The sequence below is a fragment of the Clarias gariepinus genome, chromosome 1, assembly GCF_024256425.1.
Source record: "Clarias gariepinus isolate MV-2021 ecotype Netherlands chromosome 1, CGAR_prim_01v2, whole genome shotgun sequence".
Taxonomy (NCBI): Eukaryota; Metazoa; Chordata; class Actinopteri; order Siluriformes; family Clariidae; genus Clarias; species Clarias gariepinus.
This window is the reverse complement of record NC_071100.1, coordinates 1,419,958-1,432,220: the sequence shown is the minus strand read 5'-3', so window position 1 is coordinate 1,432,220 and position 12,263 is coordinate 1,419,958. Positions and strand designations below refer to the sequence as shown.

The 12,263-nt window shown below is 37.6% G+C and overlaps 2 protein-coding genes across 2 annotated transcripts; one reads left to right on the top strand and one right to left on the bottom strand.

Annotated features, from left to right (window-relative positions):
- Nucleotides 1-653: 653 nt before the first annotated feature.
- Nucleotides 654-4,672, top strand: LOC128523534 (zinc finger protein 585A-like). Its single transcript, XM_053495690.1, has 2 exons — nt 654-784; nt 956-4,672. The coding sequence occupies exon 2, from the start codon at nt 992-994 to the stop codon at nt 2,777-2,779; it is 1,788 nt and encodes a 595-aa protein (XP_053351665.1). The 5' UTR covers nt 654-784; nt 956-991; the 3' UTR covers nt 2,780-4,672.
- Nucleotides 4,673-9,515: 4,843 nt separating this feature from the next.
- Nucleotides 9,516-11,646, bottom strand: LOC128524027 (microfibril-associated glycoprotein 4-like). The gene is made up of 4 exons (XM_053496300.1): nt 11,419-11,646; nt 11,233-11,329; nt 9,926-10,093; nt 9,516-9,809 (listed from the first exon to the last, which is right to left on the bottom strand). Exons 1-4 carry the CDS (start codon nt 11,638-11,640, stop codon nt 9,544-9,546), a joined length of 753 nt encoding a protein of 250 aa, XP_053352275.1. The 5' UTR covers nt 11,641-11,646; the 3' UTR covers nt 9,516-9,543.
- Between the last annotated feature and the right edge of the window lie 617 nt (nt 11,647-12,263).

Here is a 12,263-nt window from a genome sequence, read left to right as displayed (position 1 = left end):
TCATAAATATACGTCTGACATTTATAATAAACCAAACAGCTTGAAAATTAAGCAAATTAAGGTGATTTTAATCGTTGATAGTTCTCTGCCAATGTTAACTAATGCAGATATTTTCAAACACACAAAATCCCGTATCAGTAAACTGTCGTGGCTGTAGATTTTGGAATCCAATTCAGAAATACAGAATTACACACAAAAAGAAAGACAGAATTACACACAAATCCTTTTTTTACGGACGAATATTTTTGACAGTGACTTCATTCCATACTATTATAGGTAAATCCCAGATTTGTGGGTTAGCCCAGATCATGGCCCATGTGCAATAAACGATGGCAGGAGTACAACTGATTTTGATGGAACAGATATAGCAAGATGTTTGAAATGTATATTGCCTTTTCTGAAAAAAAGCACAACAATATTAGTTAGTTATAATGAAAAATATACTGTATAAGGGTGAGACCGAATTAATGATCATGTCATGCACATGGTCCCTAATGTAGAGATGTCACAGCTGTTATTCAAACCACATTCTAGGTTTCTGAACAGAGTATTACCCAATCCTAATGAATCATTAACGTCTTTGTTGATCACCCAGTCCAGTAGGTGGCAGTAAAAGACCTTACTACAAGACAAAGGAGAAGAAGAGCTGAAGCTGTTGTTCCACTTGCAATGCCTAGTTATCCAGCCTACCATCTCTACATGGAGCTTTTTCTAACTGCAGTTTTACAGAGACAAAGTAAATTTAAAAACAGCATTTGCAGAGGATTAATTTACTGATCCTGAGGTAAGTTTAAGTCTAAACAGTTACTGACTAAATCCTTAAAAAAAGTATGTTCATGTAATAGTGTCTGTATTACCAGTAAATTATATAAAACCAAATATCATGTAATTAAACATTTTTGGTATTGGACAATGTTTTTTCTAATGCTGCATTCTATTTTCTTTCCTTAACTAGAGATAAAAAAAGAACAAAAGCCATATTATTTGTACTATGACTAGTCAAGAAGAAACTCAGACAGACCTTCACCACTGCTTAGTGTGTGGAAAGAGTTTCTTTCAAGAGAAGGATCTCACAGCACACCAGCTTATCCACATACCAGACAAACCACATCAGTGCTCAGAATGTGGAAAGAGTTTCATTTATAAATGTCGTTTGCAACAACATCAGCGCGTTCACACAGGAGAGAAGCCGTATCAGTGCTCACAGTGTGGAAAGAGTTTCATTTCTAAAAGTCATCTGAAACAACATCAGCGCACTCATACAGGAGAGAAGCAGCATCAGTGCTCACAGTGTGGAAAGAGTTTTGCTAATATGCGAAATTTGAAAGTACACCAGCACATCCATGCTGGTGAAAAGCCGTACCAGTGCTCACAGTGTGGAAAGGGTTTTGGTGATGAGAGTCATTTCCAACGGCACCAATGCATTCACAAAGGGGAGATGCTGTATCAGTGCTCACAGTGTGGAAAGAGTTTCAATTATAAATATCTTCTACAACAACATCAGCGCGTTCACACAGGAGAGAAGCCGTATCAGTGCTCACAGTGTGGAAAGGGTTTCATTCAAAAATATTGTCTTCAACAACATCAGCGCATTCACACAGAAGACAGGCCGTATCAGTGCTCACAGTGTGGAAAGGGTTTTACTCAATCGAAGTATCTCACGGCACACCAGCTCATCCACAGCCAAGAAAAACCACATCAGTGCTCAAAGTGTGGAAAAAGTTTCATTTTTAAGTATCGTCTCCAACAACACCAGCGCATTCATACACGAGAGAACCCGTATCAGTGCTCACAGTGTGGAAAGAGTTTTAGTCAAGAGAAGGATCTCACAGCACACCAGCTCATCCACAAACAAGACAAACCACATCAGTGCTCACAGTGTGGAAAGAGTTTCAATCATAAATATAATCTCAAGCAACATCAGCGTATTCACACTGGAGACAAACCGTATCATTGTTCTCAGTGTGGGAAGAGTTTTACTCAAAGCAGCACTCTTCTGCAACATCAGCGTATTCATACTGGAGAAAAGCCGTATCAGTGCTCCCAGTGTGGAAAGAGTTTTACTCAAAAGGTTGCTCTCCAGCGCCATCAGCAGATTCACACTGGAGAAAAGCCGTATCAATGTTCACAGTGCGGACGCACCTACAAGCAAAAGGGTTGTCTTAAGATTCACCAGCGCATTCACACAGGAAAGAAGCCATATCAATGCTCACAGTGTGGGAAAGGATTTCCTTGGCAGTTTAATCTAAATCAGCATCAGCGCATCCATACAGGAGGGAAGCCATATCAATGCTCACTGTGTGGAAAGAGCTTTATTAACATAAGTCATTTCAATTATCACCAACTGATTCACAAAGAAGAGACGCCATATCACTGCTCACAGTGTGGAAAGGGTTTTAAGCTAGAGCGTTTGCTCCAACAACATCAGCGCATTCACACTGGAGACAAACCGTATCACTGTTCACAGTGTAGGAAGAGTTTTAATCACAAGGGTTCTCTCCAGCGACATCAGCGCATTCACACTGGAGAGAAACCGTATTCCTGCTCACAGTGTGGAAAGGGCTTTAGATATTTGAGCAGTTTCCAATATCACCAGCGCATTCACACTGGAGAGAAGCCATATATCTGCTCACAGTGTGGGAAGAGCTTTAGATATTTGAGCAGTTTCCAATATCACCAGCGCATTCACACTGGAGAGAAGCCATATTCCTGCTCCATATGTGGAAAGAGTTTTATTCACAGAAGCTTTTTACAAAAACATCTATGCATGCATAAGTAGTCTCAAGGTACAAGCCCCCGAGGGACGGCTTTAGGGCCACAAACTGTGATGCAATACACTCACCTAAAGGATTATTAGGAACACCACACTAATACGGTGTTTGACCCCCTTTTGCCTTCAGAACTTAATTCTACGTGGCATTGATTCAACAAGGTGCTGAAAGCATTCTTTAGAAATGTTGGCCCATATTGATAGGATAGCATCTCGCAGTTGATGGAGATTTGTGGGATGCACATCCAGGGCACGAAGCTCCCGTTCCACCACATCCCAAAAATGCTCTATTGGGTTGAGATCTGGTGACTGTGGGGGCCATTTTAGTACAGTGAACTCATTGTCATGTTCAAGAAACCAATTTGAAATGATTTAAGCTTAGTGATATGGTGCATTATTCTGCTGGAAGTAGCCATCAGAGGATGGGTACATGGTGGTCATAAAGGGATGGACATGGTCAGAAACAATGCTCAGGGAGCCCATGGCATTTAAACGATGCCCAATTGGCACTAAGGGGCCAAAAGGGTGCAAATTGTAGCCTCTTTTTCCTATTTGTAGTGGAGATGAGTTATACCCAGTGGGGTCTTCTGCTGTTGTAGTCCATCTGCCTCAAGGTTGTGCGTGTTGTGGCTTCACAAATGCTTTGCTGCATACCTCGGTTGTAATGAGTTGTTATTTTAGTCAAAGTTGCTCTTCTATTAGCTTGAATCAGTCGGCCTTTTCTCCTCTGACCTCTAGCATCAACAAGGCAATGTTTTTCCCTTTTCACACCATTCTTTGTAAACCCTAGAAATGATTGTGCGTGAAAATCCCAGTAACTGAGCAGATTGTGAAATACTCAGACCGGCCCGTCAGGCACCAACAACCATGCCACGCTCAAAATTGCTTAAATCACCTTTCTTTCCCTTTCTGACATTCAGTTTGGAGTTCAGGAGATTGTCTTGACCACGACCACACCCCTAAATGCATTGAAGCAACTGCCATGTGATTGGTTGATTAGATAATTGCATTAATGAGAAATTGAACAGGTGTTCCTAATAATCCTTTAGGTGAGAGTGTATATGAAACACATGTGGTGAGGACATTGATGGACTTGCCTCACTATGGTGCTAAGGCACTATGGAGAGGGTGAATGAAATAAAAATAATTTTTAATAACTTTAATGTATCCTGCTCTGTCCTTCTCCAGTTCAATGGTAACAATTGGAACTGTGGCAGCTTTCTGTTTGTCCTTGGTCTTTAGCTCCAATAAACATAACAGTACATACTGCGATGCCATTTTAAGCTTATTCCCACTCTCCCCTCTTTCCCTAGCTTACCTCTGTTCCCTGGTTACTGGATCCTTTGCAGGTTTTTGTATCAGAACTATATAGAGGTGGATGATGCAGTAATTACCCTGTTACATAAAGCTTTTTCAAACCTGGACATGGTAAGGATTATGTTTGTTTGATTTTTTAAGTGCTTTTAAGACCATACAGCAGAAGCTGCTGGGTAGAGATGCTGGTGAAAAAATGAATTATTGCACAATAATCCAGAATGTAAACATAAAAAAATCTAGAATGCAAAGTGCAGCATAATGTAAATATAGCGAAAGTGTAGAATGCAAAATATTCTTTGAATAGACAGATACTGAAGTATACAGAGAATGTAAACCTGTAGATATGGGTATAAAATGCTAGATCAGATTGGTGCCATCCTTTAGTGTGTGTGTGTGTGTATGTGTGTTGTTTATGAACCTGGCACCTCTACTAAACCGTGCATGCGGACTAATAAACAGAGATGCATTTTCCTTAGCTTCACTCTCGTGAAAACGACATTTAGAGAACGGCTCATTCGTGAAAGGTTGTCCACATAACGCTAATCTTTTATGGATTCTAAATTGACACTGTAACCACTTTTTTAATCCCTGGAATGAAAGAGATGAAGAATTTCTTCATAATGATTTTTCTTATGCTATTATAAAAAAATAAAAATATGGTGAAAGCTGTTTGTGGTTGGTTTTTTTGAAGTAATGGACCTGAATTGTTTTCCAGAGTGCAGCAGTTTAAATGGGCATTGTCCACGGTCGAAAGGGCCCGTTAGGATGTTTGTTGCCCTTTTAAGGCAGTGTGCTGTGTTCCTTTAGAGAAGCCAGGAAGCATCTGATGATTACTTTGCTAAGTTGTTCACCCCTGAAGGGCTACTCGTCCACTTCTCAACTGCTCCTGCAGCTTTTGTGCCTTTTTACTTCTGCTAAGGTGTTTGTGGTTCAGGGAGGACCTTAACAATGTTAGTGCCCAGGAATCTGAAGGCTGTAACCCTATCTATGGGGAGAGGGTTATCCTTCTTGTGCTGTCTATGATGTGTTCTTTGGGGATTGAAGCATCGAGGCCCAGATTGTTTGCCCCATTCCATTCTGCCAGATTCTGCATGTCATCTCTGTAAGCTAAGGGGAGGTGATACCCAATTGTTTGCAGAGAAGGTAGTATAATGTAAACAAACAATTAAATAATTAAAACCTAAATAATTCCTGTTGTTAGCTGCATCTTTGGGGGTCTAAGAAAAATTATACAATTTATATATTTTTTGGAATTCAGAATAATTGGCCTTGACTCATGTCTGTGAAGAACATATATCAGAAAACCTTTTCACTGACCACACCATGTACACCTCCTACACAGCTATATCACATAAAGGATGTTTGGGTAAACAGGACCCTGGGCTAAAAAAAAGTTTGAAAATTGTACCTTTACTTTGTAATCCTCCTGTCTGGGACTGCTGTAAGTATGTTTGTGTGTAAGTATGTGAGTATGTGAGAGAGTAAGTTTTGTGTTATGGCCCTGTTGTTCCGCACAAGGTTGCAAACAATGTCATATAATATTGTGGCAAAATTCACGAACTGACCCCTGTCTGCTCTCACAGTCCCACACACTTTACCCTCTGTCTTGTTGGAACCAATCTTTATTTGCTCCTATTCGATCACATTTTTCAGATTTCAAATTGGGGACCAGATGCAATAAATATAGACTTGTGGTTCCTTATCACAACTTATCAAGATTGCTTAAACATTCTCTGTTCAGAAGACATTGCAATTGAATTTGGAAGAGAGAAATACTTGATGATGATGATGTAGAGGAAGAGGATTACATTTCAGCTTTTTTAAAAACTCAACTACCTCAAAACATTGAGACTGGACTGAACTTCTTAATTCTTGCTGCTACGTTAAGAAACGTTTACTGGTTTTCCACAACCTCAACTCATCAACTCAACACCGCAGAGTGTTATGTTATGGTATGTTATGTCGTGTTTGTTGCACTGTCACTTTGTTAATTTATGTTGTTAATTTATGTTGTCTGGTCAATCTGTCTTGTCTCCGCTAGCCAGCTAACTAGGCCTTTTAGTTACCTAGTTTAGTTTTTCTGTTAATTTATGTTGTAAATGTATGTTGTATGTAGCACCTTGGTCCTGGAGGAACGTTGTTTCGTTTCACTGTGTACTAACTGCATATGGTTAAAGTGACAATAAAGCCTACTTGAACTTGAAGTGGTGGACCAAACCCATTGACATGACCACTTTGGGGTTCTTATCCTTGCTGGAGTTTTCAGGTCCAAGGGGGAATCCACAGAATCCTGGTAGGATCCAGAAACTGGCAGAGAACATTTCCAGGCAAAAGATCAACAGGCAAAAGATCAACAACAATTTATTTAATTTGCAACAACAGCAAAAATATATGTATTATGAGTTAGGCTACTTAATAATGCAAGTAAAGAATGATTAATATGTAAATGATAACCTCAAATGTATGTTTTTGCCAACTTATTCGGGTTTACAGTAAAGTCCAGTAACAGGCAGTAAAACACCTTACAACAATACAAAAGCGAAGTTGTTGCGCTGCTTAAATTTTATTCAGCTAATCTAAAACCCTCTCCACATGTAGCTGCTTAACTGGAGGTACTGGTGCTTAACCTTGGTATTTAGTTGCTTGTTATGTGAGAAGTCACCAAACCACTGTTGTTCCGCACAAGGTTGCAAACAATGTCATATAATATTGTGGCAAAATTCACGAACTGACCCCTGTCTGCTCTCACAGTCCCACACACTTTACCCTCTGTCTTGTTGGAACCAATCTTTATTTGCTCCTATTCGATCACATTTTTCAGATTTCAAATTGGGGACCAGATGCAATAAATATAGACTTGTGGTTCCTTATCACAACTTATCAAGATTGCTTAAACATTCTCTGTTCAGAAGACATTGCAATTGAATTTGGAAGAGAGAAATACTTGATGATGATGATGTAGAGGAAGAGGATTACATTTCAGCTTTTTTAAAAACTCAACTACCTCAAAACATTGAGACTGGACTGAACTTCTTAATTCTTGCTGCTACGTTAAGAAACGTTTACTGGTTTTCCACAACCTCAACTCATCAACTCAACACCGCAGAGTGTTATGTTATGGTATGTTATGTCGTGTTTGTTGCACTGTCACTTTGTTAATTTATGTTGTTAATTTATGTTGTCTGGTCAATCTGTCTTGTCTCCGCTAGCCAGCTAACTAGGCCTTTTAGTTACCTAGTTTAGTTTTTCTGTTAATTTATGTTGTAAATGTATGTTGTATGTAGCACCTTGGTCCTGGAGGAACGTTGTTTCGTTTCACTGTGTACTAACTGCATATGGTTAAAGTGACAATAAAGCCTACTTGAACTTGAAGTGGTGGACCAAACCCATTGACATGACCACTTTGGGGTTCTTATCCTTGCTGGAGTTTTCAGGTCCAAGGGGGAATCCACAGAATCCTGGTAGGATCCAGAAACTGGCAGAGAACATTTCCAGGCAAAAGATCAACAGGCAAAAGATCAACAACAATTTATTTAATTTGCAACAACAGCAAAAATATATGTATTATGAGTTAGGCTACTTAATAATGCAAGTAAAGAATGATTAATATGTAAATGATAACCTCAAATGTATGTTTTTGCCAACTTATTCGGGTTTACAGTAAAGTCCAGTAACAGGCAGTAAAACACCTTACAACAATACAAAAGCGAAGTTGTTGCGCTGCTTAAATTTTATTCAGCTAATCTAAAACCCTCTCCACATGTAGCTGCTTAACTGGAGGTACTGGTGCTTAACCTTGGTATTTAGTTGCTTGTTATGTGAGAAGTCACCAAACCACATTTTTATCCCATTTGATCCCACAGCAAAGTTAAGCTCCACCTGTAAATAATGTCACATGTCAAGCTCCAATTTTAAATAATATGTATTTATTCTTAATTTTCTTCTTTCCTTCTTTTGTATCAATAATGACTCTTCTTTGACTGCACCTTTTTCCTTCATTATTATTATTATTATTATTATTATTATTGGTAGTAGTAGTAGTATTAGCATAAGGTGTTTTTTACCTTTGATTTCTTTGCTATAAATACTAAACATGCTACTGTACAATGATTCAACTCGGTACAAATATGTTATATGGCACTGTAAATACTGACATGACATGAACAAAATAGAACCAGCTTTGCCAATCCTTTTTTTCCCAAGTGTTTTTGTAAATGAAAATTATATTGTAGCAACAATGATGTAGAAAAAAAAAAACCTTCCCTTAGTGCTTCATTCACATGCAAGATTTTAGTCAACGTCTCTATTCAAGTTCATATATACAGTCTTATGCAAAAGTTTGGACATGAAGCATTAGTTAAGCATGACTAAATATTTTGTTCATCATTTAGAAAGCATCGCTTCCACATTAACTTGCATTAGCAACCACTTTATAAATGCGTTATAAATGCTTTAGTACTGATTATTTAGCCTCTAGGAGAATTAGCCTTTTGTGTTTACCCTCATGTGTGAGTAACTTCCTTTACATGTGTAGTTCTTAGTCTGTATAAATACTGACCAGTGCACTACTAACCTGCTTAGATCTTAGTCTGTCTAGTCTCCTCGTCTGTTTAGGTGCTAACCTGTTTAGCCACTAAACTTTATAGTTCTTAGCCTGTTTCATACCTAGTCTGCTGTGTACCTTTGTTTGCTAATGGCAAAATACAGTGTGCTCGTTTATGAAGAGTAAACATCATAGGTTAAAGAAACTATCTTCCTCGTTAAGACATAAATAAATAAAGAAGAATATTCTGGAGGAATCTAATATTAATATATATTTATAATATTAATATTAATATCCAATTATAAATTCAATATAGTCAAATCTTTAAACAATTTTCTTCCACTCAAGCAGGAGACCCATCTGATTTTACTTAGTCAATCAACTATCAAATGTGTTTTCAGTTTGGTAATGAAAGCTTAAAACCACATTAAGATTGCATATGAGTCTCTATCATTTTCACTCTATGTGAATGATATTGACAGATCAGTTGTTAAATACTAACACATGGAATATGGAGTCCTGAACCAAAGTTAACAAGAGTAGCCATCTTCTGCTTAATTAGTCATGATTATGATTTGGTAAATTCATTATTTAACCAACAAAAATAAATAAATATATTGTGTGTGTGTTTGTGTGTAATTCTGGAATTCCTTGACTTCGTTCACATCCTGAGTTTTTCATTTCAAATCCAGTGTACTAAAACCAAAACCTTAGCCTTGTTTGGTATATTATGATTATGACATCATTAGAGAGAGTACACCTAGTAAAACCAGTTCATAAATAAAATGCAAGAAAAGATTTGGTTTATTTAAAATATAATTTCATATTACTTTATATTTATCAACAAGCAGGGGACTCTTAATATTCAATAATGTATTTGATTACCAACAGTGATGTCCTTAAGGTAAACTCATCACTGTGTAACCGACACAGGTCTAATCTTCATAGCAATGTATTTGAGACCATAATCATTGCCTTTCCATTTGTGCCATAGATTTCCGATGGCGTAATGAGTGCCGTCACGTCCCCAGATATATATCCCATTAGGGTTAGTATCATGGCAGTTATTGTACCAAAAAGCCCCAAGAAATTTTTTAGCACAGTTTAACTCTGCCAGTGGGTCTTGGTCTTTATCAAAAGTGGAGAATTTCTGTTCATTGTTGATCGCCATAGCATCACCTGCAGATAACAAAAAGCCGTTATACATATTACAGATCATTTGCCATTTCATTCCACTTTAGTATTTATCCTTTCTGGTGTCTGCAGTTATCTTCACATCTCTTAATCTAACTTACCTGCACCTCCATCGATGAAGCCACTAACGTGGAGTTTGTAGCCCTCGGCTTCTGATTCGACAGAGAAGGAAGAATACTGAGCATAAACCGACACTCCATCAAAGTCTTGCAGGTCCACTTTCAGCTCGTACGTCCTCTTACGGGTTAGCTGGTAGATGGTTTCTAATCCTGGAGGTAAAATGATTCATGAAAAGTCAGGTTCAAGAAAGAAAGAAAAAAATTATAAAATGAAATGTCAGAGAGTTGCAATAAAGTATAAAAGTATAAAAACTGACCATGCAAAGTAAAAAAGATATAAAGGCTAGGCAAGTGAAAACGCAATAGTGTGTTACTCAGTGCTAGTATATGGGGGAAGCACAGTTTTTAAGTAAATGAATAAACTAGAAAGTTATGGGAAAAATGAAAAAAGTACAGTGTCTGTATACAGCGGAACCTCGGATTGTGAGTTACGCAGTTTGCGAGCGTTCTGCCAAAAGACAAGCAAAAAATTAGAATTTTTTTTTGATTAACGAGCAAGTCTTGCTGTATGTATGATGTGGGATGGATGTACTTATTGTTTTCTCACCGAGCATCACGTGATCACAACTGAGCCAATGGTTCTTCTCTATCTCATGCTGAGGAATTGTGGGTTATCATCTCCCATGCTCAGTCTCAGTGTGCGTGCATGCATGTACTGTTTACCATAACACTATGGCCACATGTCTGCGCGTAAACCATCTTTTTTTTTGTGTGTGTGTGTGTGTGTGAAAGTCGTCCTTTCACACACATTCTTTAACGCAAAAGCAAAAAGTAAAGCAAAAGCAAGATCCTGTTTCTCTCTCTCTGTCAGAAAGCACTGATTCTGGTAGTGTTAGAGATTTCATTAATTCCTATGGTAGAAATTTGCTTTGATTTGCTTTGATTGTTTTTTTTATATACAAGCACGCTACTGCAATGAATTATGCTCACAATCCAAGGTTCCACTGTATATTATAATAAAGGAAAGAAGTTAACTTGTTAACTTTTTTGTCAAAAAGGTGTTTTAGGTCTGCCATTTGTGGACAATTTATTTATAATAAATTTGTGGATAATTTCTAGCATAATAGTATTTGTGTTTCTAAAAAGCCTGTTTTGCTTGTTATTTATAATATAATTATTGTAAATTGTCTAGTTCGTACTTATAGTTCATTTTTGTGGATCTGTAATACATGTATTATTGGGATTTATAATTTTTGTCTGATTTCAGCTTCATCTACTTCAGATTTATGAATATAGTAGGTCTGTCCATCCCTAATAACCCATGAGTGATCTGTGCTGTAGTTTCTTACCCAGCCAGTATTCTCCATCCTTGTCCCCAAAGCCTTTCTTGTAGTGCTGCCAAGGTCTGTAGAAATTTACACTGCCATCCATTCTCCTCTGAAATACCTTGTATAAAGGCATCCAACACTTTTGTTGCTTATTACACAGAACAACTGCTTTGATTTGCATTCAGTTTAAAAATTAAAATAACATACCGTCCAGTTCTCATCTTTTGTTAGACTTTCCCAATATCCCATATCACAGTATACCTGGACAGGTGTTTCCTTAGTAGGGTAGATTGTGTACACTCCGCTGAGCGTTTGTCCGATAGCGTAGACATCAGAGCAATCTATCGGAAACAGCTCCTGTGAACCTGGAAAACTTTCAACCAGCAGGGGTAGCAGGAGAGTCCAGAACACTGACAACACTGAGAACATGTTCTAAAAAACAAACACAGAGTCAAAAGCAATGATTTATGAATTAAATTTAACATTGAAGGTTTCTTTATAAAAGTATATACAGTACAATTATTAAGAAAATATTAATAATTATAAATATTTTTTAAAATTATTACCCTAGGCACCTAAATGAAACAATAATAATAATAAAAAAATAATAATCAGTGCACACTTTCTGTCCATTAAATTTATATTATTCTTCCCAAAAATTAAACAAAACAACAGAACTTACCTACTGTAAGATGCTTCTCTCAGCCCTTATTCAGATGTCCATTCTTCCATTCTTTAAAAGCCTACTGACCTCCCAAACCCCTCCTACATGTCATGTGTGTGTGCGTGTGTGTGTGTGTGTATTTGAGGAGCCACACCTCCAGCTTTACTTTAGTAGACATCAACTGGATTTCCATTTCTTAAGGATGAGCTTCCTACACCTCATTAGTAAATCAGATGAAGTTTTGTTTTAAAATGACCCCAGCGCGTTAAAATTCACTTATACCACTTCAGCACTGTTATTTCCGCCAAAGTAAAAATATTCCATTTACTTTTACATTTAGGCATTTGGCAGACGATATTAATATCTATTGGTGCAGGTATTTGTTTAC